Source organism: Vipera berus (assembly GCF_964194415.1).
Source record: "Vipera berus genome assembly, chromosome: 7".
In the NCBI taxonomy this organism is placed as follows: Eukaryota; Metazoa; Chordata; class Lepidosauria; order Squamata; family Viperidae; genus Vipera; species Vipera berus.
The window spans coordinates 80408522-80433783 of NC_138209.1; the positions used below are offsets into that span (position 1 = coordinate 80408522).

Genomic DNA, 25262 nt, shown 5'->3' on the forward strand with positions numbered 1-25262 from the left:
GCCAAGGCTTCTCGGAAGCCAAGCCTCCGAGCGGCAGCTGCCGCAGAGGAAAACGCCCGGGGCCGGCGGGCTGCCTGGGTTCTGGGCTGGGCTGCTTACGAGCGGGACGTGCCGCCTGGCCAACTGCTCCCCTCCCCCCCTCCCCCCTCGCAATCGCGGTCTCCGAGCGGAAAGATGCGGTGCAGCATCCTCGCCGTCCGTAGCCCGGCCTTGCTCTGTTGCCATGGCAACCGAGGCCTGGCATCCAAGGAAAGAAGCCGCTGCTCCCGGGCACCCGGTTGGGTGCGAGAAGAGGCCTGGCGTTAGGCCGGCATCTCTCCGGGCAACTTCCCCCAAAGGCCCCGAGGCTCGACTCCCCGGGACGTTCAAACAGAGCCGAACTTGCCCAGAAGAGCCTTGGGGGGGGGGGGGTAGGCAGAGTTTTGCCGAAATAAGCGAGGAATCTGCAAGGGGTGCAGGAAAGGCCTTTGTCTGCAGGAAGGAGGAGGGAGGCTAGCTCCGTCCCAAAAGCTCTGCTTAACTTCTGCCAGGGTTTTATTCTAGGCCTAAAGCGAGCAGGGCTGGCATTGGGGGTTGCCTGTCTCAGACCTTGCTGGGCTACCCTTTGTAGTAGAGATCTGATGTATGTGCTGCGTAGAATGAGATGTTCCGAGGAGGCTCCCTGAAAGATTCGTTTTGCCCAGAATCTCAGACAAATTCATCTTGTCCTGCCTTCTAATTGTTTCTTAGTGTTTTTGGTGAAGATAGACCTTCTTGAAAAAAGTCGCCATTCCCTCCCTCTACTAAAATAAAGGTTTTATTGCACTGATAACACACAAGATTTTGATGTTGCAAATGCCTCAGGACCAAATTGCAAATTCAACTGATGTCCAATCGAATATGCTGCCTTTTTTTCAATTTGGGGCAATCTGAATTCCTTTTGCAACAACTCACTTAAAATGATTGATGATAAGCCCAATCAAACTCACTTGGGGGGAACAAACCATTTTACAGCTGGGATGTCTCCTTTGCCCAGAGACATTCCTCTTCCTCTTCCTTCCCCAGGGGAGGAGCCCACCCAGGACCCATCCCCCACCTGCTCCGCCAGCTCCAGCCTCGCTTCCTGCAGGGGGGGGAGGCCACTCACCACCCTCTTCCAAAGGGCCAAGGAAGGTGAAGGGAGGAAAAGGGTTTTTTTTATTTTTATTTTAATTCCATTTATATCCCGCCCTTCTCCGAAGACTCAGGGAGGCTTACAAGCTTAGCAGTAGCCTTCATTCTATGTATATGCCTGCTTATTAGGGCTTTCACACACACACCCAAGCAGCATTATTACAAAGTCAGCTTAATTGCCCCCAACAATCTGGGTCCTCATTTTACCTACCTCGGAAGGATGGAAGGCTGAGTCAACCTTGAGCCTGGTGGGATGCGAACCTGCACTAATTGCAGGCAGCTGGTGTTACTTAAGGAGGCATTAGCCCACTGCTCCACCAAAGGCCTGAGAGATGGCAGGAAGCCACAGGGGGAAGTGGGGGGGATGGTGAGAAGCCCCCAGGAAGCCAGAGCCAGGGTGTGCAGGAAAGGGTGGGGCCACACTAAGTTTTTAACCTGGTTTTTTGAAGTTCCCATTTTGAATGAGCAGTTCAAAGTTCAGCTGAGGATCCGTCTTCCTTGGAAGTCTAGAAATAGACCCTGCTTGAGAAAACCTTCAAAAACAAAGAATCTTCTGAAATCATTCCAATTTTAGATGGTCAACAGATGAAGCCACAGCTCTTATGATACTCTTCCTGGGGGGGGGAGGTCTGAAGGATATGGTCAAAAAAGTCAAAATGATGGTTGGAATGATGGGGGGAGCCCCCCTTTAAGTGTGTCGCATATCAAAGCAGGTGGAGCTTTGGTGATCATGGCCAAAGTCTTGACTCTTTTTATAGCCCTTTGGGGGTCTTTCCTGTCTACACCGTTTGCCTACACAAGTGTTGTCTCTCTAAAGCTTCCTGCTCAGCAGAGCACAGAGGGTTTGAGCACAACTTTCTTCTTCACAAACCTTTCCCACCCTAACTGGGAAAACAAGGAAGGACTTTTGTCTTTGGGGTACTCCTCCCCCCTTTTGTTGTGTGGTTGTGTTTTGAATGAGTGCCAATGTCTGTGCCCCCCCCAGTATGAGTGCCAAACAGGGCGGTGGTCGTGAGCCCCCTCGGAGGCAAAGCCCTGCTGAGCTCTGAAGGGCATCGAGGGGCACCTGCAAATCTCCTCAGAAAAGAGATGCAAAAAAGGGGGTGAGGGGCAGTTTCACAGATTGGTATTTGCTGATGGACCCTGGTAATCCCCCCCCCAAAGTGGGGACTTCCTGCCTTCAGTTCTGGTGTCCTCAGAAGAACCCCCCCCTTTGCCCCTCCCCCAGAAGCAGCACCAGATGCTTCCTCCAGACATTAAAAGTTTTTTTGGGGGGGGAGGAATGCAGAGTTTGGGCACACACCCCTCCCAACAGGTAAGCTTGGTCCTGCAGAGGCGGCCAAGGCCCTGATGCCCCCTAAGCACCTTACCCCAAGGCCACGCTCAGCCCTTCAGGGCTGCTGCCCCACCGAGGGCAGAGCTGCCGCAGCTGGAGCGCTCCGGATTTCTTTTGTGCAGGGAAGACAAGCAGAGACTTTAAAAGACCCGACAACCCTCCTGAACGCGACCTGCATGTTTCCTTCCCTCAGCTGTTGCAAGGCCGCGTGCAAGTCTGAGGGCTTCTCCACCCGCCGCCCCCCCCCCCCGCCGCTCTCCTGGCTACACAGCTCGGCCCAGCCGCCGATTGCGAGGCCGGCGGAGCTCAACTTCGGGGCAAGGGCGAGGAGCAGGGCCAAAGGGTGAGGGAAAGGCCCGGCTCCCTTCCTGGGCAGGGCGGGGAGGAGAGCAGGGCCGCTACAGGCGCAAAGCTAAACAATAGACAACGTGGCTGCGACCCGGCCTTCCCCGAGTGGCCCCACCGGCCTTTTCTGTACTGCACCGAGAGGAATTCGTAACGTACCCTTCGCTGTTAACGAAGGACCAGAAAGGCAAATCCTAGGAATGTTCATTGCGAAGCGGCCGAGCTTCTGCACGTGCCCAGGAGCTCTCCGGTCGAAGCAAAGGGGAGGGATGCCCCTCCGACGGCCCCTGGGAATTCTTCTGTTCTCGCCCTGCAGAAGGACCCAGCTCCCCGGGGAAGGGCGCCCTTGACCGTCCCCTGAGCGGCGCGAGGAGGGGACCCGCTTCCTACCTTCCAAGAAGCTGGGGGGGGGGTCCTCTCGACCTGGTCCACCTGCCCGGAGCTCCCCGAAGGACTGCTGTTGTCGGTGGGAAACCGGGACGAGGAGGAGGAGAGCCGGCGCCTGGACCCAGCAGCCCCGGCCAGTCCTGGAGGCAGGCGGGAGGATAGATATCCTCTGCCCCCTCCCTCCCACCCACCCACCCAACCCGCCTTGCAGCAGCAGCCTCCCCCGGGCGAAGGGCTGGAGCCGCCGGGAGTTTTCCCCGAAGGGCCCCGAGACCGAGAGGATCCGCTGGGCAAGAGGGAGCGGGCGCCTCGGGGTCCCGGCCACGGAAGGCGCTCGGCTTCCACCCTCCCCTCCCCTCGCCCGGCCAAGGCCCGGCAGGGGGGACTCGGCCGTCCAGACCCCTCCGCTCCGGGCCGCGGCTGCTAGCCGCCTCCCCCGCGGGCTTTCCCTGTTAAGGCTTTGCGCTTGGGACGCTGGCTGGGGAATTCTGGGAGTTGAAGTCCGCCCATCTTAAAGAGATGCAGGTTGAGAAACGTCTCAGTAGGAAGGTGGGCGGGATTTTTTTTTAGTCCAGGCGGCGTGAACATTTTTCACCAGGATGTGTTGCGCGTGTTTGATGGCGATGATGGTGGGAACTCTCAAGTTCCAAAAACACCAAAGCAAAACAATTCAGCCCCTGCCACAAAGTATCAAGGCTTGTAAACTATTAGACAATGAAGTCAACCATAAGGATAACATTTCATCTCTGAGAAAGAAAGCGTAATCTAGAGGGAGCAATTTGCAACTTCGGAGCTAAATGTTACAAATTGCTAGCAAATGGTTGAGAAAGTATTTAAGCCACAGCAGCGCTGCATTTTCAAAATCTTTTATTGCAACAACTCATTGCAAATCCAGCATGACCTCAGCATGGGGGGGGGAGGGAACCGGAAGGGGACAGAGAGGAGCAGATGTAATTGACCGAATAACAATCTGGGAGGGGGCATCAGAAGAAGAGGAGGAGGAGGAGGAGGAGGAGGGGGAGGAGGCAGCAGTCAAGAGTAATGGAGGCTGAGGGAGCTCTTAACAGGTGAAGGTTCCCCCCCTCCTGCTGTGAATCTTGTGGCCTCAAAACATGGAGTTTTATCCTCCTCCTTTCCTTCAGCATCCAGACTGCCCCACCCTGATTGCTCTTTTTGGAGCAGGGGAGCTGAACATCTGGTTTTCTTGGTCTTTCTGGATGTGGACGTGGGGCACGGATAGCGCAGCAGAGAGAAGTAGATTCAGAAAAATGCTGCTGAGGCCTTTTCCATCCTTGTGGAGGAGAGAGTGACCAGCTTGGCTAGTGCACGGCTGGGCAAATATCCAGCCAGATGGAGCAACTGGGCAACAGACTCTTCCTTCAGGTGGCCCATCCTGCTGGGCTCAGCGGCACACTGACCAAGCCCACAGTCCAGAAGGCCCACTCATCCTGAAGGGAAGATTGGTGGATCTGACCCATTGTGGCCCCTGAAGCAGCTGCCCACCCCACAAAGCCATAGGCCCCATTGCCAGAAACTGCATGGGGCGGCCCTTCTGGGGCCTGGGTTCTTCTGTGGCTGATGCTAGAAATGGGGGTCCCCTGGCTCCTCGAGGGGGCTCTTGGGAAGCAGCAGGCCTTCCACGGAGGCTCCTAGCCTGGGAGCTTGTAGCCGTGCAGAGATCACCTGGGTAGGATCAGGGCAGGAAGGCTGCCTGGGGCATGTGGTAAACACCCGAGGCCCAGAGGCTGGGAGAGGCTGAAGTCAGGAAAAACTGGATGAAAAAGGCCTGGAGGCAGAGGGGGCGGGGGAGAACTGCTTCTCTGCTCAATTAGCATGCAAAGGCTGTGCCCCCTCCCGGCATTGGGGGAGGGGGGCCTGCCTGCAGGAGCCCTGGGAAGCTCCTCTCCCTTCCCTGCCCTGGGCTGGACCCTGCCTGAAGCGTGAGGCCTGGTCCAGTTTGAAGTTGACCATTTGGCTTCCTGGGAGGTGACTGACCTCTCACCTCCTGGAGCATTTTATATCTGGGACCTGCCAGCATGTAAGGGACAGGCCAGGAAGGGGCCACAGCCAGGCGGCCTTGGGCTGCACCTAGAGGGAACACAAGGGGACAACTCCCCCCAGGACAATCCAACAAGTACAAAAGTTAAATTAATTTCAAGGGAACTGTGGCCAATCATAATAAAGTCAGTCCAGAAATGCAAGCGTTACAATAATTTCAATGAAAACGTGGTCACCAATAATAAAAATAACCGAGTGAAATGATTAATACAGGGTTGAATTGTCCTGCAGCCAGTTGCCCCTTGGCTAGTTGTCCTGGGCCCCTCTGGAACCTGTAAATTGTTTAAATTGTCTGCAGTCAGCTCAAAGGAGACTAACTTTTATCAGATGGTTTGTGAACCTTTAGAAATTGTCCAGCTAGGGCACCTGGAGTCTGATCTGGTTCCCAAAGATCTCTCCCCGTTAAGGAGGAGCACGTGAGCAACTGGTATTTTGGTTTCTTAAGAAAAATGGAACATTTTTTTGTGCGTTGAGTGTTCTTTAAACCAAGCAATTGCTGGGTGGGTCGTAGTGTGCCCCCATTCCTAACTGCACCGGGGATCTCCTGGCTCCACCCAAGCTGCCTTCATGGCACAACCACCTTTGCTGGTGCCTCACAGAGCGACGTCATCCTCAGCTGAATTGGGGCCTGCCAGGCCCACCCCAGACCATGCCAGTCAGCAAATGGTGGCTGCTTCCTATTTTCTTTTTTTAAAAAGTTATTTTTTTTAGTTCAATATTTTTTCTGAACTTTGATCTCTTGATCCAGAAATGTTCATGAGGATCTGAACTGAAGCCGCTGCCAGGAATGGCAGCACCAACCCGCTTGGTCCCAGGGCCTTATCGGCTTCTGCTCCCTCAGGTGGGTTTCTGGCAGGTCATTTCTGCTGTTTGTTTAAGCAAAACCGACTTCTACCTCTGAAGATGCTCACAAGTATAGTTGGAAACACTGTTTTTTCTTTTTAAACATCGTACAATTTTGGCAGCTAATTTCTTGATGAAAAATGGAGATTGTCTGGAGCTGCAGAGTTTCTTTGTTTCCAGAAATATTTTTTTTCCAACAAAGCAAATCTTTTTCATGACAAGAGTAAAACCTCACTAAGGACTAGGCACTTAGCCCCATCCACAGGCAGTTGGGGCTCAAAGTGCAATGTGAGAAGATGTAAACATGAGAACAGGCTTCCTTCTCAGCCATAGTTTGTCTTCTTAATCCACCACAACTGTTTAACTTTGGTGGGAAAACGATGCTTTTGTCGTATCCGGCATCCGGGAGGATCTGACCGGACCTCTTCCAGAAGGGCAGCCACAAAACAGTGGTGGGAACCGCAGACGGAGGCCAGCGCTCTCCCTTCAAGGGTCCGCTCTCCCTTCAAGGGTCCCCGAACCAGAGTGTGCACACCTGCTGTGTTTGCTTCCCTATTACTCCACCCCTGAAGAGTTTGTGGTGCCGTTTAAGAAAACAAAGACCTCACCGAAGGTCATCTCCTGGGGGTGGAAGGACATTGGTTGGAAGGAGCTCCGCTCTTCCAGGGAGGGGTGCGTTCCAGCCCTCCGACGGCCGGGTGGTCTTCTTCCCTCTGAGCAGGGCGGAGGGTCCTCACCTCAGCTGTGCAGAGATTTTCCTTCCCTTGAACTCTTCTATCCATTAAAGGGGAAAAAAAGTTTTCTGCCAAAGGATTTAATTAATTCATTGGCAGGGACATAGAAAAATGTAATCTAAAAGATAACCAGTGTTAAAAAAAAACGCAAAGGACTTTAATAATATAGCAGGAAAATAGGGGACAAAGCGGCGGGATGCAGCTGGCTCTCCCCGACCACAGGGGGCCGGCTGACCTCCACGGGGGCTGTCGGCGGTGCAGGGGAAAAGCCCTCCCCCTCCCCCCCCCCGCAGTCCTGCAGGCCGTGGAAGGTGGGACGTGTTACTCCGGGGCAGTTTTCCGCCGCAGCTTTTTATCGGAATGGTCTCAAAGTCAAAGATAAGGCTTGGAAAGAGGCAAACACCGGGGGGAAAGGAAGGCGGGCCGCTTCTAAACCAACCCGGATGAGGCCGGCTTCCGAATCCGGGAGCAGGAGACCCGCAGGCGCGCCACCCAGCCGAAGGAGGGACCCTGGACAGGCCGGAGAAAGCCCATCGCCCCCCTCCGGGCCCGGCATCCGAAGGGACGGGAAGCGCGGCCAGCCTCCCCCTCCGCCCCTGGCCGCCACCAGCCCGGCTGGGAAGAGAGGCGCTGCTCCCTGCCTCTGCCTTGCCGGGGGACGCGGGGGGGGGGGGGCGCCGGCAACTCGCCCCCAGGTCTCTCCGCCGGCCGTTGGGGCTCCGGTTCCGCCCGTCCGAAGCGCAAGGGACGGCTCGCTCTGGACCCGGCGCAGGGCTTTGGCTGGGCTTTGCGGGGCGGGCGGGGGGGTTCAGGGGGCGCCATTTGGAAGTGGGAGAGCTGCGTTCTCCGCCAAGCCGGAGCTTCTCTCCCGCTAAGGGAGCCCGACGAGGGCCGGGGCCCGAGGCTTCCTCTGCTGGCCAAGGGCGGCCGGAGAAGACTCCCAGAGCCGAGGGGCCCCCCTGCCCCTCCGCCCTGCCAGGCTTAGAGGGCCCGGAGCGGCTCGGGCGCCCCCTGCTGGCGACGGGGCGCGCGGCAGCCTCGGTGCCCAGCGCGAACCCAATTGGCCAGGGAACCTGCGCTCCTCCGTCTGGGGCGCCCGGCCAAGAGTTGGGTTTGCGGCGGAGGGGCTTTTAGGCGTTCTGGCGGCGCTGCGACTCTTCCTCCAAACAGAAGGAACGGCTGAGGAGGAGGAGGAAGAAGGGCGGGCTTTGCCTGGGGGCGGAAGAAGAGCGAGCGCGGCTCCTTTGGCGACCCCGGTCGGGTCCCGCCCAGTCGTGCTAGTTTTGGAGGTCGATTGCGGGAAATATTTGGCGTTTGAGGATTGTAGTGGTTTGAGCCTTCTTCCAAGGACATGTAGGGTTTTCGAGCGGGTGGGGGGCCATCTCTCCACCTGTCCTGAACGACACCTGCCACATGTAGCTGCCCCCAGTCCCGTCCCCACCCCACCTCCCCCATCTCGCCTTCCCCACTTCCATCTCCCCTGAATTGAGAGGGGGATCACACCTCGTAACTCCCGACACCCCACCCCCCGGACTCCTCACCCATTCTTGAACGCTGGGCTCCCCTCTGCCTAAGTCTACTCCCACCCCCGTACAGAGGCTGTATCCCACAACAGAAACTCTTTCCGATGTTTTAGATATACAATTCCGGGGGATCCCTTCGAGGGAGTCACTCAACATTCTGGCCCCCCTCTCCCGCCTCAAAGCTCTCCTCCCGCGACGCCACTCGGCATCTCTGCGCGATGTGGCCGTGAAATCTAATTGCGTCACTTAGACACACCGGATTTTTTCGTGAAGGGCTTTGAGTGTGACTGGAAGAGGCAGAAGCAGCACTTGAAGCTCCTCGTGGAATTCAAGCGCGGGAGCAACCGGAGACGAGCATCCTTCCCGGCGAGGCTAGCGAATCTAAAAGCCGCCTCGTGCAGAAACGCCGCCCCCGCCCCGGACAGTGGCCAGGCCCCGAAGCCCCCGGGCCATCCCCCAAAGCGAACTTCCCCCGCCCGGCCGCCCAGAGATAGACTGCTCCCCCCGCGCCGAGCGGCCTCTCCGTCCGCGCCCCGGAGGCTCCCTGCCACCGCCCGAGGTTGCCCGGAAGGGGCGTCGGGGCAGGGAGGCCGGCCGCGACTCCACCGGCTCTCTACGCCGGCGGCCGCGGCCCACGTTCCGGGGCTGCCCGCCACACGGGGCTGGGAGAGGCGCCCGCGCGCGGCCCCCGGACGGCGTCGAGGGCGCTTAAGGTGGCCCCGGCGTCTTCAGCGGAGCGGGCGCTGCCGGAGGAGCCGCCCCTCGGTAGAGGCGGCACTCCGCGTGTCCCGGGCACGGGCGAGCCCCGCCGGGAGGGCCAAAGAGGAATAGGGGGCGGCGGCGGCGATGCCTCCCGGCTGCTGCTGGACGCGCGCCCCCCCGGGCGAGCGTGAGCCGGTGAGCGCCGGGCGGGGAGGCGGGCGGTTCAGCGCGGATGGGGGGGCGGCAGGACCCCCGGCGGAGGGCTTCCCCCGCCCTGGAGCGGGCCACGCTGGGGGTGGGGAGCGGTGTCTCTCTCCACCTGCGGGCGGGACCGCCCCCTCCCCCGCCGCAGCAAACGCCCCCGGGGGGGGTGAGCGGGGGGGGCGATGCGCGGGGGGGGCTCCGACCTGCCACCCGGTGTCCCGCGGCCCTCCGGGGCCGCCCGCCCCCTCCCCCCGGGGGGGTCTCCGCCCCCTCCCCCCCGAGGGACCCCGCAGAAGCTGCGGCTCCTTCGGGCGGAGCGGGCCCGGCAGCCTCCCCGCCGAGATGCCGCCGCCGCCGCCGAGGGAGCCTCCTTAAGGCGGGGAGGGCGGCGGGTGACGCGGCCCGCGGGGAGGCGGAGCAGCGGCCGGGGAGGAGCCGCGGCCTGCAGTGGAGCCGCGGCCCAGCGCGCACCGAGCCCGAGCCGAGGCGGAGGCGGCGAAGGCGGAGGGGAAGGCGGAGGCGAAGGCGGAGGCCGGGCGTGCTGCGCGGGAGGGTCGGGCCGGGCGCTGCGAGGCTCCGGGGCCGGGCCGGCTGTTCCTGCCGGCGTCGTCCGCAGCGGCCCTCGCCAGGCAGGAGGCCTCCGCCGCGCCCTTCCTGGTCCGGCCAGGCCGGGCCCGGCGCTCGCTCCGCCGGAGATGCGGGAGCGGCGGGCGCCGAGGGCCGGGCGGAGCAGGAGGCCGGGGCGCGGGGCGGCGAAGGCGGCGAGGGAGGCGGCCTCTCCCTGAGCAGCGGCCGGTGAGCGAGCGAGCGAGCGGGGCGGTCGGGGAGGGTTGCTGGGCGCCGCCGCGGCCTCTCCCGCCGGAGCCGTTGGCGCCCCGGCCCGGCCCCGATGCCCTTGAGGAGGGCCCGGCCGGGCCTGGGCGGGGAGGCGGGTGTGGGCCGCGCGGGAGCCCGAGGCGGCGGCCGGATGGCGGGGGCGGCGGGCGGGGGCGGGGGCTGCCCGGAGGCGGATTGGGGAGGGGACCCCGCTGGGGACGTAGCGACCCCCCCTTGACCCCCCCAAGGCCGAAGCCCCCCTCCCCCGGGACAGAGGGGCTGCAGAGAGGGGGACCCCCGGCTGTACCCCCCCCTCTGGTTCCTGGCGGAGGGGCAGTGGATGGGATGCCCCCCCTCCCGATCTCCGTTTCTGGCCCCAGGAAAGCAAGAGCTGCTGCGGGACGGTTTCATTAAGTGGGTGGTGGTTTCCTAGAAAACTGAAAAGGTGGTTTCTTTCTCCCCCCCCCCAGAAAAGACATGCAATACATGGGGGTGGGGGTTGTTCATAATGAGCTATTTTTTTTCCCTGCAAGTGGAGTTATGTCCGGAGTTGGGGCTTAGGGAAGCTGGTCATCTGAACAGGCAGGCAGAGGATGCTACAAGATAATGTGGTTTTTTTGGTTTGACTTTGGCCACCCTTAACAGCAGCAGGAGTTTCTTTCAGGAGCCTGGCTGGCTGTTGGGGCTGCCTTCGTGGTTTCCCAACTTTCTCCCACTGCAGCTGCCTGTGGTGGAAAATGTTGCTGCTGCTGTTACATAATGAGCCCATCGGCTCCTGTGATCCCCAAAGATTTATCAGCACATCTCAATCTCCCTCCTCCCTCCGCCTTTGCTAGACATTTCTCCTGGTACAGCTAGAAAACGCTTCTTTCTCCCTGCAAACTTATTAAAAACCATCTCATTGAATGGCCTGCCCTCCTCTGGACCAGCGTGGTCAGCCTCTTGCCTTTCTTAATGGAAATAAAAGTGGGGAAGGACCGATTGACCCCAGAAAGTCGATTACAAGTGGGTGGGAGCGGATTTTGCTTTTGGCTGGGTATATTCAGGTCACCTCCTCCTTCCCACCCCAGGGGTAAATTAATTTAGTTGCTGGAGTCTGCTAGTAAAGCCAGGAGCTGGATTCTCAGCTGAGCTGTTAGATTCCTGCTGTCTGTGCTTGCAAAACTGTGACACGTAATTCATACAGCATTCATAAAATTCTGGCATTGGGAGTTGAAAAAACTTAAGTGGCAGAAGAGAAACCCCGTATTAATTAAGAAAGGGTCAAATGTATTAATGGTTATGTTTTCTATCATGCTTAGTAATTGCTTTCCTTTTCGGAATGACCTGTTGGCAAAAGCTGAAATAGGAATGGACAGAAGCAGCAGCTTTCATTGCCTTGCAAATTGTCGCCACCATTGGCCACCATCGGTTTCAGTCAGTTTGGCACAGTTTCTCCTCTCCTGCCTTGTGCTCTGCAGGATCCCTAAGGGGCCCACCAGCCCCAGAAGTTGGAGAGCCAACACTAAGCCAACCCCCCCCCCCTCAAACCGCTAAATAGACCACTCTGCATTAGAGCTCTGGAACTCTCCATCAGTCTCCATCACACCTCAGTCTAAATGGCGGTTACAATGGGGAACACAACACGCCGTGTATTCAGGCTAGCTATGTATATTATTCACGGCTTTTGTTCTCATATCACCTGAAGCTGAAAGCAAGCCAACCATATCATGGCTTAGTACAATGTGTGAATGCAACAGAGTGTACTTCTTCACAATTGCTTTTGTCTAGTAGTTCGATGTTTAGTCTCTAAACTGACCTGCCTTAGCTCTTAGGGCTAACTACTTGCAGTTTTCCGTCTTAACCATACAATTCTTCACATATTTATTCAGACACAAGTTCTATGCACACAGTCTAGTTAGGACTCTTGCCAAATGGCTTACGATTAAATTACAGCAATAGAAGAAGTTGCTTTAACAAGAACAAAAGATCGTAAAAGATTATGTTGATTTTTAAAAATGAGCACTTAAATATCTCTTTTCAGATTTCATTTCAGTTCAAGGAAATATTTTATCTTTTTATCTACAACAGAGGGGCCAGTTCACTTCCATAGCAGCCAAAAGGCAGTTTTAAGACAAACTGGCAATTGTTTGGGGGGCTTTACAAAGACATTATCTGCTGGATTCATTGTGCTAGATTTTTTTAACTTGTTTGATTAAATGGGCAGGTACTTTAAAATCACATACCTTCTGCTTAGAAGAATGGATAACAATTTCTCATTTTGCAGTGAACAACAGGGCAAGGGGCATGTGCAGAGTGCCATTCCCCAGTCACTCATTCCTTGCTCCCACGTGCCAAGAATTCCTCCACTTCCTGGCAGGATGAGGTTCCCATTCCAGAACGTAACAGCTGCATCTTCTGGTCTGGGGTGCCTCGTGGCATTTGCATGGTTTATATCCAGATATTCAAAAATATGCTAACTGTTTTCAAAATAACACAAAGTTTGCATATAGAAGACTTAAATATATCTTAAATTAGCTTTTTAATGGATGTAATGAAAGAAGAGGGCTGGACACGGGCCCATGGCTGTGGGGAGAAACGCTGCTGGGTCTCTCTGGAGGGCAGGAAGGCAGCCCGCCCGCCCACCTCCAGCGCCTTCCGGCTTGGCTGTGAGGCTGTGAGGTGGCGTTCAGGGGTCTGCAATGGCAGGAAGAGCCACCGCGGGAAAGACATAGATGCACCAGGTCCCTCTCGTAAGAGCTTTGATCTCTGTACCGATTAATTTGATTAATTTGATGAGACCATCGGCAGAATGCCTCCTCTATTGTGAACTGGCTGTGGATTCACAGGCCTTTCGAGGGGCTGTCCTATTGTCCGTAATGGCCGAGTAGCAGCCCGGCGGAGTTTTCATTGCAAATTTCATGACACTTGTAGACAGATTGCAGAAAGCATTCACAAACGCTCAGGGCTGTTTTGTAACAGTTTTTCTCAGCAGGAATCCACATTTAAACTGCTAGGTTAGATTTCAGACTAAATAATCAAAACATGAACAAGTTTTGAACTTCATTGTTGCAGTTTAGGTATCTTACCATTAAATCTTGCAGCTGTCCTGTGTTGAAATCAGATATTATGAATCTGTTTATGTTGCATTCTTCTTTTTAGTGATAAAAGGGAGAGAATTATATTCAAGCTTGAATGTTGTTGTTCTTGTTATTATCCACTCCACAATCAAAGGTATCTGGGCAGAGTAAAGCTTATAAACATAAAAACAGCAAAAGAGTAATTAAAGCAAGCTATCCTAGTATAAGACAATTTATATTAATGTATATAAAAAAATGAGAAAACAACGTCCCTGATGTTAATTTTTTTGAACCAGGACAGCAACATGATGACTTCAGGTGCTTCCCATCAGCCTTCTGGCAACGGGCAAGGGCTTCTGGGAAATGTAGTTTAGTGAGCAGCAAATTGCCGGTCATCGGCTTAGATTTTTCTTTTGTTTGCTTTCAAGGAGAAAATTGCACACCCCACAGAAGAGAGGAGTTATTCTGTTCATAGTCTTGCTATATAGACTACGTTAGGCTCCTTATTTTAATATCTTGGTCACTGAAGTAGTTTTTAAATATTTTATAGATAAATCTGACCAGAACAGCCTATTTTTCAAAATATATGTCCTTCGTGGTAGGCCCAGACAGTTGTGTCCTTGTGGGTTTCCCCAGATTGAATTGTGCGTTCCAACCCTCAAGGTTCTCCAAACAAGGAAGTCTAGTTCTAGTATCTCAAACGTGGTGCCAGGAGATTCCACCCCCCTCCCAAATTTAGTGGCTTGTTACCTGCTTATAGCATGAATCAAGTGCTTTATGCTAATCTCTTGTGCTTCCTTTCCTGATATATTCATGTTTATTTTCTTTTATATTTATTTAGTTTCATTTAGTTCATCTTTATCCAAAGGCCCTTGGTGTTCCCCCCTGGAGCTGGAACTCTCTCTCTGATTCTCTTAACTTTTTGGTGGGCTTTCTTCTATCCTTTTCCCCCCAAGAGTTTATCCGTTCTGCTTTCAAGCACTGGAAGTCCGGTTTTGTTCTACGTTTTACTCCTTGCCTTGTAGACGTAGCAAGCGTCCAGTTCACAAGGAGTGCTGAAAATGGCCTAACTGATCTTGAAAGGGTTAGCTGGTCATCTCCTGGTGCTTCAGACCTGGAAAGCTAATACTGAAATAAATAGTTCAGTCACTAAGAATAGACAGGGCAGCATGTTTCGTAATAATAGCAGGGCTGCTCAGCAGACTCCAAATGGGCCTTCACGGAGGCCCCCAAAGCATCCGAGGAGCAAGAAGGCTGCTTGTGTGGCGGGAGGGAAGCTCCCTCCCTGCCTGGGCCCAGGGGCAGAGAGAGGCTCACGGAACTCAAAGGTTGGAGGAGACCCTGGAGGTCTCCCAGGCCAGACCCCTGCCCAGGGAAGGAATCTGCAGACCACCTGAGACGGAACGAGCGGTCCACCTTCCATTGAAAACCTCCAGCGACGCGAGCCCAGCAGTTCCACCGCCTGGATTTTCCTCCTTATTTTAAGTTTGATTCTCCCTCTGTAAGGCTTCCCTTCTTTGGTTCTTGTCCCACCCTCTGCACCGTGGCATCCCTTCAGGTCTTGGAAGGTTGTCGCGTGTCCTCTCCGCTTTCTCTTCCTTAAGCTAAACATAATTGCTCTTCATCATTCTAAGTGGAATTCAGCCTACGAAGCCCCTCACGATCCTCATGACGTTTCCCTCGCTCTTTCCCGTTCTTTAGCATCCTCCTCATTTTGGGATGACCAGAACTGGGGTGCTCTCATCGCTGTGACGTAGAGTGGAGCGTTATTCCTCTCTATTGACGCAGTTCGGGATTGCGTTGCTCTTTCGGTAACTGCAGGACGTTGCTGGCTCCGATTTAATGCGAGGCCGACCCCAGCGCTCAGATTCTCCTCACAAGCGTGACCACCGCATTGTCTGTCTCTGTGTTTCTCAACCTTGACCACTTGAAGAAGTGTGGACTCCAACTCAGCCCAGCTGGGGGATTCTGGGAGTTGAAGTTCACACATCTTAAAGTCGCTAAGGTTGAGAAACACTGGTCTGTCTCCTTCTCTGTCCATCAGGTTCTTCCTACGTAAGTGCAGAACTCTCCTTTCCTTGTCACTGAACTGCATTTGTTCAAATCAGCTCCCCCCACCCTTTGGTTTGAAGGATATTCTAAGCTTAGTCATAACTGATTTAACTTGAGTTCATTTTTTTCGTGGGTGGCTAATTGTCTTTGAATTAAGGCTGTGTTGAAAAAGCTATAAGGGTTAGTAGTTTACCGATATGAGAGAATGCATAATTCAAGGCCCAGTTGGGTCACGAAACGTCTGCAAGAAAACAAGCCAGCTCAGAGAGCACCAAGGACCCCTCATGTCAACCCAGAGCTGCAAATATTCTCCTTTATTATAAGTTATATTGGAAAGAGAGACCTAACGCGGGCCTTTTACGATATATCATATAACACAAATCTTTTCTTAAAATCCTGAGGTGCATTTGAAAACAGTTTTCTCTTAAATCTGAAGGCTGCCATCTCCGTCTGTAGGCCTCATACCAGGCGGGGCTTTCTGAGGCGGCTTTGTCGTAGTCGAGGAGGCCTCAGTCCTGACTAAAGAGGCCAGTGACGAAATTAATATGCCAAGTCAGAATTCCTTGCTCTTTTTCTAAATTCTCCTAAACCAGTGAAGAAGCTCATAGGTTAGGATGGGCAGCAGGCGGCATTTCAAGGCATCTGCAGCAAACTTCATTCTCATCTCGATTTCCACCCTTAGAGGGCTCGGTTGAGAGCCCCCCCCCGAAAAGGCCTTTGTCTTTAGGAGTGCAGGCCTTCCTCCAGAAGGGTGGGTGCTGTTCCCACAGGCCACGATCCTTGCCCTGCCCCCTTTGCGCAGGAGAGTTGTTCCTCTGCACTAGTAGCATCTCCCTGGCCCGGAAGGAGACCCCCTTCTTGATTCCCCCCCCCACCCTGAAGAGCCCATAGTTTTCCAGACGTGGCTGGTCTTGGCAGTGTCATCTCAGCCCTGGGGACTACGGTCTGCTCTTGGCAGATTGTTTAAATATTGGGAAGAAGGGGACCCCTCAGGTGTGCCTGATATCTCGGATAAATTGTTCTGGCGGGAGGCGTCCCGGGTGGCTCCATGGCCAGCTCGGCCCCTGCGAGGACAAGGGTGGCCGGCTGGCAGGCGCTCTTTCCCAGGGGCTGGTGCTGCCTCCCTCCCCCTCCCTCCCCGAGGTCCTGGGTGTGAGGAAGGGCAGGCAGCGTCCCTGGTGGCTCTGACACGGCCTTCGACCTGGAAGCCTTGAGGAGGGGGCCCTCGGCTTTGGGCCTCCACAGGAGCCCCGGCCCGCTGCTCACCTCTCCCGTCTGTGCTTCTGCCTCAGCCACAGGTCTTGCCCTCCGGGGTCATGGCTTCCGACCTGGAAAGCAGCCTCACCTCCATCGACTGGCTACCACAGCTGACTCTTCGGGCCACCATTGAGAAATTAGGGGGGGCTTCCCAGTCAGGCGCCCCGGGAGCTGGCCGGAAGTGTCCACCTGGCTCTCCGACGGACCCTAACGCCACCTTGAGCAAGGATGAGGCCGCCGTCCACCAGGACGGGAAGCCCCGCTACAGCTACGCCACCCTGATCACCTACGCCATCAACTCCTCGCCCGCCAAGAAGATGACCCTCAGCGAAATCTACCGCTGGATCTGCGACAACTTCCCCTACTACAAGAACGCGGGCATCGGCTGGAAGGTGAGCACACACACACCCACACACCGGGCCTGGGGCTCCCTCGTTGCTGTGGCCCGCCCCCAGTGCAGGGAGGGCTCGACTGAGCCAAAGCCAGGAGGCTGTGCGCATGAGGTGGATGGGAAGCCTTTTTTTATACAAGTAGTTATTTATTTAGAACATTTGTGTGGCTGCACTGTGACGGACCCTGGGTTGCAGGGCAAAAAAAAAAAGGGTCAAGCAAACCTATAAGAAAAATAGCGCCCGGTGTTAAAACTGGCTGGAACAAGGAAGGGGCGACGGGAGGCGTGATGCCCACCTCTTATCTCTCTCCCGTCGGGGACTGCGGGGTAAAAGAGGCGGGATGCAGCTGCCCTTCGGAAGCCCCAGAGGCTCGGGGCCGACTCTCTGCGAGTCCTCGTGTTTCTTTATCGAGAGTTTGCTGCTGCTGGAGTAAAGCTTTTTCACCGCTAGCCTACCTTGTCTGGGCAACAGTACCTGCTGGAGCCTGGTTTTCTGGCAGACAGCAGCCATAGTCTGAGGATTAAGGATTAAGTCTTGATCCGGAAACATTTTCAGAAGACGGGCTGATCGGGGACTGGAGATACGAGAATCGGGGGCTCCGGGTTGGAAGTCTCATAAAAAGAAACTGGGCAGGCAGGAGATTGTGGGGAAAGTCCTGCTTCTTTTCAGAGTTGGGGGTCTTCCTGGCCTGTCTTGCCTGGCCTGAAGAAGCGAGCAGGGCGGGAATCTGTCAACAAGTGACATTCCTTCCTTCGTTTCTCTGCCGAGCGTTTCTGTGCTGATTTGAGATGATTACAGTACAGAATAAGACAGATAAATGACACAGATCTACTTCCCCGAGTCCTTTTGGAAACAGTGTTTTTATCGGGGGGGGGGGGTGTCTGCCATCCAGGTCTCACTCAGGCCAGTCCCACCCAGAGAAGGTCAGCCAGCCGCTGCTCCCAACAAAACTTGACCCACAATTTTTTGGCTGCTTGGTGGTGCAGAGAACAAGGGGACACCCCCCCCCAAGGTTTCCAGAGCCTCAGGCCGCAGCTGCCTTCCCTGGGCCGAAGCTGGGGAAGGTTGCAGAGTCCTCGGTGGCCGGAAGCCCCCATGGAGAGGCCAAGGGGTTCTTGGGGCTGGGGGCTGGGGGCTTGGATTGCTGGGGGGGGTGGCGGGGCGGGCTGAGGCGCAGGAGGTGGGGAAGCTGCCGGGCTGACCCCTTTCCGCCAGCGGTGGGCAAGGCGTGGGGAGGGACGGTTGGGGAGGCGGGGCTGAGCAGCTGCTTGACTGCTGCAGCAATTCCTCCGGTTCTCCTCCTAGAACTCCATCCGGCACAACCTTTCGCTGAACAAATGCTTCCGGAAAGTGCCTCGGCCCCGGGACGACCCTGGAAAGGTGAGCTGGCTTTCCTCCACAAAGGGGCTTCTTCGAGCCCTTCGCCTTCTTTGGACCCCTGTGAGGCAAAAGAGAAGGGTGGAGAAGCTGCTCTGACCCGAGGGGCGGGGGGGGGACTTTGGAGGCAGCAGGCAGAGGCAGGAGGACAGGAGCTTCGCCCGGGAGGCCCCCTTCCCTTTCCGTGGGGGTCATGCTCTTTCCCCCACGGCAGCGGCCCTCCCGGACCAGCCTGTTCCTCCCAAGAGGAAGACCGAAACTCGCTGGGGATGATGGGGCTGAAAATACCACAGGGGGCCTGGTTGTTGCCAGAGAGGGGAAGTGCGGCAGGCGGCCCCAGCAGAGGCTTCATTCCCCCCCCCTTTGTCTTTTCAGGGCTCGTACTGGACGATTGACACCTGCCCCGACATTTCCCGGAAGAGGCGCCATCCACCGGATGACGATGTGAGTTTGCCTCTCCAGCAGAGCACGGGGGGGGGGAAGCGGGTCCCTCCTCCCCAGGGGGCACCGAAAAAAGCGTTCCCAAAATAGTCGAGGAGCCCCCCCGTTCCTTCCACGTATATCCACAGCTCAGTGGTGCATCCCCCAAACCAGCTTCCTGCTTAAAGAAACACAAGAGATGCCATTGATTGAGCAATTGCTTGACCATCCTGTTCAGTTGACCACTTGACCACTTTTCTGAAACTTCCAGCCCTGATCAAACCGTGTTCATTAAATGTTGGGCCAGCGGCCTCTGGAGGCTCCCTCTGGCCCCCAGGGAAGGAGCAGGGAGGGCCCTTGCCCCGGAGGCCCCTTCCTTGGGAGACTGCGCCAGCCCTTCTGGCGCCTCCCCGCCTGCTGAACTGCCGCCTGCTTGGGTTTTCCAGCTGTCACAGGATTCCCCGGATCAGGAGGCCAGCAAAAGCCCCCGGGGGTCCGTCTCCCTGGGCCCAGAGGCATCGCTCTCCCCCGAGTCCAACCAGCAGCTCTCCTTGCAAAGCACACCCCCTCTGGGCAGTTACGGACAGGTGCGTGGGGGGGCGGGGCGCAAAAGACATTTGGCTGGGTGGGGGCACGGGGGACGGTGAGCCTTGGCCCCATCCAGCAGCCCAGAACAGGTGCCCCCCCCCGGTGCTCTCGTTTCACCCCCCACACACACTTGCTCGTCCTCTGCAGCAGAGCGCTGGGCCGGGGGAGGTGGCGGCCACGGTGGCGGGCGGACAAGGCCGTGAAGGGAGCGAGGTGCCCCCTCCGCACTACAGCACCAGCAGCGACTTGAAGTTCTCCTACTCCGAAATCAACTTCCAGGACCTGAGCTGGTCCTTCCGGAATCTCTACAAGTCCATGCTCGAGAAGTCCTCTTCCTCCCAGCACGGTGAGCAGCGGCGGGGCCGGGGGGGGGTCTGGGGAGGGGGCAGGAGAGGTGGGCCAGCAGCACCTGGTACCGGCTCCTCGGAGCCACCTGGGGGCCGCTGGATGCTTGGAGACCCTCTCGTGGGGATGGGTGGCTGCCATGAAGCGGCCCCTTCACTCTGCCTCCCCCCCTTCCTCTCCCTCCCCTTTGCCTCCCTGCTCATTGGGGGAGGGCAGCAAGTGCCCGGGAAAGGCCAGTGAGGGAGCAGCAGGCAGCCTGGGGTGGGAGGTGGCCTTCCTCCTTTGAGGGGGGGAGGAGGAGGGCAAACTCTTCTGCCCCAAGCAGCCCCAAACAGGTCAGCCTTCTGAAGCCGCTCCCTGGGCCCAAGGGGGGCACAGCTGGCAGGGCGCCCTGTTGAGCCGGGTCTTGTGCTGTGGGGCAGACCTGCTTTTCTCGGGAGGAAGCAGAGCTGGCTTGGGGGGCAAAGGGGCTTGCTGGGCCGGATGTGGCATCTGAAGCAGGAGTTGCCACCGGAAGAGCCAAGATGGCAGCCGCAGTGGGGCCAGCAGAGCTTGGATCACCCCACTGTGGTCACCCGCAGGGCTCTTGACCACACCCTGGCCCAGAAACGGTCGGAGACAGGAAACGGGCGCTCTCCCTGCACCACAGCTGCACCCCCACACACACAAAGGGCAGCTTTTGGCTCAGCATTTTGCCCCCCCCCCCCGTCCCCTGTGTGCCCCGTGAACGTTTCCCTCCTGATCTTCCCTTCAGATTTCTCCTCCCTCCTGGGGGAGATGCAGCCCTCCAACCACAGCTACTACATGTACCAGCAGCCACAGGGGCCCCCCTCCGTCGGAGCTGTGCCACCCCTCCACACTCCCACCTCGGAGAGCTGCCAGTCCCAGGGCAGCAAGCAGCAGGCGGGGGACGGCTACGGCCCCCCTCCCGTGATGTCTCTGCACCCCTCCGCCATGCAGCATGGAGGGTACCACCAGCACCATCATCCCCACGCCCACCCACCGCAGTCGCAGGCCTCCCTCAATAACGCCGGCTTTGGTGAGTTCCCACCCGGGGAGACGTGTCGCCCGACGGTTCATTTTAACGGGACGGAAAGCGAAATTGCTCCCTGAGGGGGGAGGAGCCACACCATGCTCCGCCTGCTGCCCTGAGCGACGCTGCGATCGGCCCTGGGGTGCATTGGGGCGCACCCCATGAGCCCGGGGGAGGAGAGGGCAGGCCTCGGGGGAGGGGGCGAATGGGCAGCTCATTCCTCTGCCGGCCTTGTTTCTCCCCCCCTCCCCCCGCCAGCTTTTCCCTCCGACTGGTGCTCCAACATGGACTCTCTGAAGGAAAGCTTCAAGGCAGTCAATCGACTCAACTGGTCCAGCATCGAACACTCCCAGTTCTCCGGTGAGGGCATCTCCCTCCCGGGGGTGGGGGGAAGGGAGGGAGGGAGGGAGGAGAAGGGGTCCCGCCCTCCTCCACAAGGGGGTGGGGCCCTTGGTGTGGGCGGAGCAATGATGGGCAGTTTCCCCCCTCTTGCAGAGTTAATGGAGAGCCTCCGCCAGGCCGAGCGGAAGAATTGGTCCTTAGACCAGCACCACATTGCCAACCTCTGCGACTCCCTGAATCACTTCCTCACCCAGACCGGGCAGCTCCCTCACCTGGGGGGGCCCCCTCCACAGCCCCCCCGCATCTCCGAGTCCTGTGCCATGAACAGCAACAAGCAGGAGCAGCCCATGAGCCAAGGTGGGCAGGGCGAGGCCAGCAAGCAGGGCCGGGTCCTGGGGGCGGAAGCGGGAAGAACGTTTCCCTGACCTCTCGGCCACCCTCCGTACATTGAACGCGGGGTCCTTCTGGGGCGGCCTCGTTGACGGGGAGCAGGGCCGCTCTTCCGCAGCGGCTCAGTGTTGGGGAGCCCCCTCTTTGCCTCGGGACTCTCCCCTCTCTCCCTTCCTCTTTTAAAAATGACCCCGTCTCTGAGGTTGGGGATAGCCCCGTGGATGGTGGGGAGGCCCCATTAGACATCTCTGTCTCCAGCTGCCCAAATGAGGCCCCCAACCTCTGTCCCAGTCCTGGAGGGCGGGGGGGGGCAGAGGGGGCAGGGCTCCGGGCAACCCTAACCCTTTCCAGTTACAAAGCCTGCCATGCACCGGATATTCATCATGGGGGGAAGCAAGCAGACACCATAAAAGACCACACGCGCCCCGCTGCCCACCCAAGGGATTTTCAGAGCTGACCCTCCCTCCCTGTCTCTCTTCTCCCCAGTAAACTCGTATGGTCAGCCAGCGCCTCCCCACCTGTACTCAGGGCCCTCTCCGATGTACTCTCTTCCCACCCAGGATTCGCCAGGGTACAATCGCCCAGGTAAGGAGACGCCCAAGTCGGCGCCCAGCTGGGGAGGCAGCCGGCCTCAGCCTGAGCTGCTGGGCAGAGGCTCCTCGCAGTTCCCCTGGCAGACTCTCCGGACGCCGGCCTGCCCACTCCTCGGCCGCCGGCCTTGAATCGAGGCGAAACCTCAGGAAGGTTCAGCCCTTTAAATTCTTTGGGCTAAATGGGCTACTTCCATCAGGGCTCCCTCGAAAGGGCGGGGGGAGTTCGGAAGAATCCAGCTGACTAAACCACTTCCTTCTTTCCCGTCTTTCCGCTTGTGCAATTTACTCAGGTCATCATTTGGTTTCGCGGCCCCCTCCCGGTGCCCCCGAGGAGATCCCTGACGATTTCAATTGGGATTTGATCACCTAGCAAGCGAGAGACTCGGCGGTCCACCCCTCCTGGAGGGCTTTCGCCCCGGGCCGGCGCTTGGCCTCCTTCCTTGCCTGTATATAGATATATATTCTCTACTTCAGCCAGAGAAGCTGCCACAAGATGCTGCCGAAGATAATCTTCCTTGCGCTCCTTGTTTTTACCTCCTTTTCTTCTTCTTCTTCCTTATTATTATTATTGTTATATTATTATTACCATCCTCATCATCGCTGTACCCAGCCCTTTTTGCTCTATCTGCCAGCTTCGGATTTTACGCGTTGATTGAGCACCTTGTCTGGATGCAAGTCGGAGGACGGCCCTGGTGCCGGAGGAGACTTCCAAAGAACAGAGGGCGTCATCTTCACCATCATCATCATCGTCATCATCATCATCCTCTTTGTCACCCCTTGCATTGTACAATCCCTCTTTCCCCTCGAGGTGGCCAGGGACTCTCTTGACGGCTGCTGAAGTGAGCGCGCCCGTGGATCTTGAGAGTCTGTAAGAATTATGTTCTTCCTAAATGTTGTGACGTATGTGTGTGTGTTGGCGGGGGGGGGCGGGAGTTGGACTGGTCTGAAGCAGAAATCTGCCCGCTTTCTTGCACCAGCGAGCGAAGGGAGGCCAGGGCAGTGGCGAGATGGGAGGACCGGGCCTGCAGAGAGCGAGAGAGGCTGGAACAGGAAGCAAGGACGCCGCCGGTTCTACTCGCACGCAGAGGCGGCAGGGGTGTGCGGCTGCCGCTGAGAGAGAAGGGCGCTGGTGGCCATCCCCGTTTTCGACTCCCTGCCGTTTTGCACTTCGGCCGTTGGCAGATCAGAGGCACTGGAGGGGTCTGCTCCGCATCAGGTGGACTGGACAGCAAGGACCGCTGGACAGACCCCTCAGGGCTCGTCCCACCCCCCCTCCGTTCCTCCCCAAAGGCGGCAGGGCTCTCGTTTTGAATACGCAGATGAGACAGACAAATCAAGAAGAATCGTACTCTTCTCCCCGTCAAGGGTTTTTTTCTTCTAACTTCTGGATTTTACTTCCCCCCCCCCCCGCTCATTTTGCTGGAACGTGTTGTGACTTGTGATGCAAAAATGGAAGAGGTTTTTTTTACACACCCCCTCCCCCCCCCCCCCGGCCTTGTATAGCTAAGCAAGTGATGCTTCCTGTGTGGTGGATAAAGTGAAGCAAAAAGAGGAACGTCGTGCCGGGCAGAACTTGGAGGGTGCGGATTTGAACCTCTCCTGCAGCGAAGGGCCCGTCTCTGAAGGAGACGGGAAAGTCCGTGATTGGGAAGGGAAGCTGGACGCCCCCTTCCGCTCCAGAGAGAATCGGGAATGGCAGAGGCTTAATGGACGGCACGCGCAGGCCCTTCCGATCATGGGCGCCAGAAAAGGTGCCCGCCCGGGGTTCCATTTTGAACCGGCCCTGGCGCCCTAGCGCATTGCTTGGTTTCCCCTCCCCAGTGTGTCTCTCTCGGCTGGACCTCTCGTTGCCCTGCATGCCCTTCCAGCTGCAAGCCTGCTTTGTGGGGGTGGGGTGGGGGGAGAGCGGAACCATCGTGGGGGGGGAGGGGGCCGGTTCCCGCAGCATCCAGCTCGCTGCTGCGTGGGAGGGAAGGAGGGAGGGAAGGAGGGAGGGGAGTTTGGACAGGGGGGCATCGTCCGGTGGTCTCAGGGGAGACCCTGAGCTGGATGCGCAGGAAGCCCCCCTTCGTGAGAAGGCTGCCCAGGGCAGGATGCAGGAATGGCTTCTACAGATTTCGGGCAGGGTGGCTTCTGAGGAGGGGCCCCCCCAAAGGGTCACTCGGGGGGAGGCAAGAGATCATCCATCAGGCTCTCCGTCCACACAGCTGCTCCTTCTTGCATATGTAAATACATGCCGGTCAGTGTCCGAATCTGCCTTGTTCTCCCTTTCCTTCCGAGTAAAGAAACAGGGTCATCCTGCGGGGAGGATTGGATCCAAGGCAGTGCCCCACCAGTGGGGTGGGGGTCTCGGTCTACCTGAGGAAAAGGGGTCAGACCCCTCCCCCCGCTTGCCCATTGCTCTGTGCGGTCCACGTTGCTTGATGCCAAGGAAAGGAGGGGGGTGGCCTCACAAAAATTATTTTTGTGCATGCTTTCTTAATTAAAAAAGTGAATGTTTATGGTTTAACCGTTTTGGTGCCCCTGTTTTAATTTGTGGTGGCAGCCTGCAGGACTGACGTCTCTAAGGCCCTCTTAGTCCTTGTTGAACACAAAAGCCTTCCCCTTGAACGTGGGGCCCGCGCTGGGCCGGCCGGCGTCTCTGCTCAAAGGGTGTCTGGCTGGCTGGCGCGGAGCTGCGAATGGCCGAGCTGCCCTTGGCGGGCTTCTCTGACAAAGCCTCCACCTTACTTCCCCCCCCCCCCGACCCCCTTGGCTGGGTAGTCGGAGGCCCAGAGTCCCAGGGGGGCAGTCCCGGAGAAGCCCAACCCTTCCTGCCCTTCCCCGGCTCATCCCTTTGGCTCTCCCGGGCAGCTGCACAGGGGGACTCCTCGAATCACCACCGTTCATTCATTGACCTTTTAGAGTGGCGCTCAAGACGCCTGCCCCAAGTTCCAACCACTGCAGCCCCCCACCCACGGACATGTGATCAAGGGTTGTGCAATGGAGGTGGGCCTGCCTTTATGACAGGGAGCGCTGCAACTCCCACACACACACACACTTTGGGCCAGAAGGCCTCCATCGCTAGCCCCACCCGTTGGCCAGTAGCCTCCCTCCCTCACTCCCAGTGGCCTGGGCCTTCTCCCCACCGCCCCCAGCCCACTTCCCCTTCCCTTGCTGTGCTGACAGGCGCACCCGGCCAGTGGATGCCAGCTCTGCCAGGAAGCTCTCCGAGGGGGCATCTCCCTCTGGGCTGGCCAGAGATGAGCTTCGTTGGGTGACTTTCTGTTCCCGGCCAGCCTCCAGGAAGGCAGCCTTTGCTAGCTGTCTGGCCC

At 57.4% G+C, this 25262-nt stretch overlaps 1 protein-coding gene across 3 annotated transcripts; it reads left to right on the forward strand.

The window, feature by feature from the left end:
* Positions 1 to 9679: 9679 nt before the first annotated feature.
* Positions 9680 to 23855, forward strand: FOXJ2 (forkhead box J2). Of its 3 annotated transcripts, XR_014027132.1 has the most exons (12): positions 9680 to 10079; positions 16504 to 16860; positions 18166 to 18240; positions 18613 to 18681; positions 19104 to 19244; positions 19393 to 19591; positions 20345 to 20629; positions 20882 to 20983; positions 21119 to 21322; positions 21842 to 21940; positions 22239 to 22816; positions 22926 to 23855. XR_014027132.1 is itself a non-coding variant. In XM_081332919.1 (11 exons), exons 2-11 carry the CDS (start codon positions 16528 to 16530, stop codon positions 22316 to 22318), a joined length of 1587 nt encoding a protein of 528 aa, XP_081189045.1. In that variant the 5' UTR covers positions 9680 to 10079; positions 16504 to 16527; the 3' UTR covers positions 22319 to 23855. The 3 variants fall into 3 exon arrangements, 2 of the variants coding, with proteins under 2 accessions (XP_081189045.1, XP_081189046.1); XM_081332919.1 differs by having other exon boundaries at positions 22239 to 23855; XM_081332920.1 differs by lacking the exon at positions 9680 to 10079 and having other exon boundaries at positions 13046 to 16860; positions 22239 to 23855.
* Positions 23856 to 25262: the final 1407 nt, after the last annotated feature.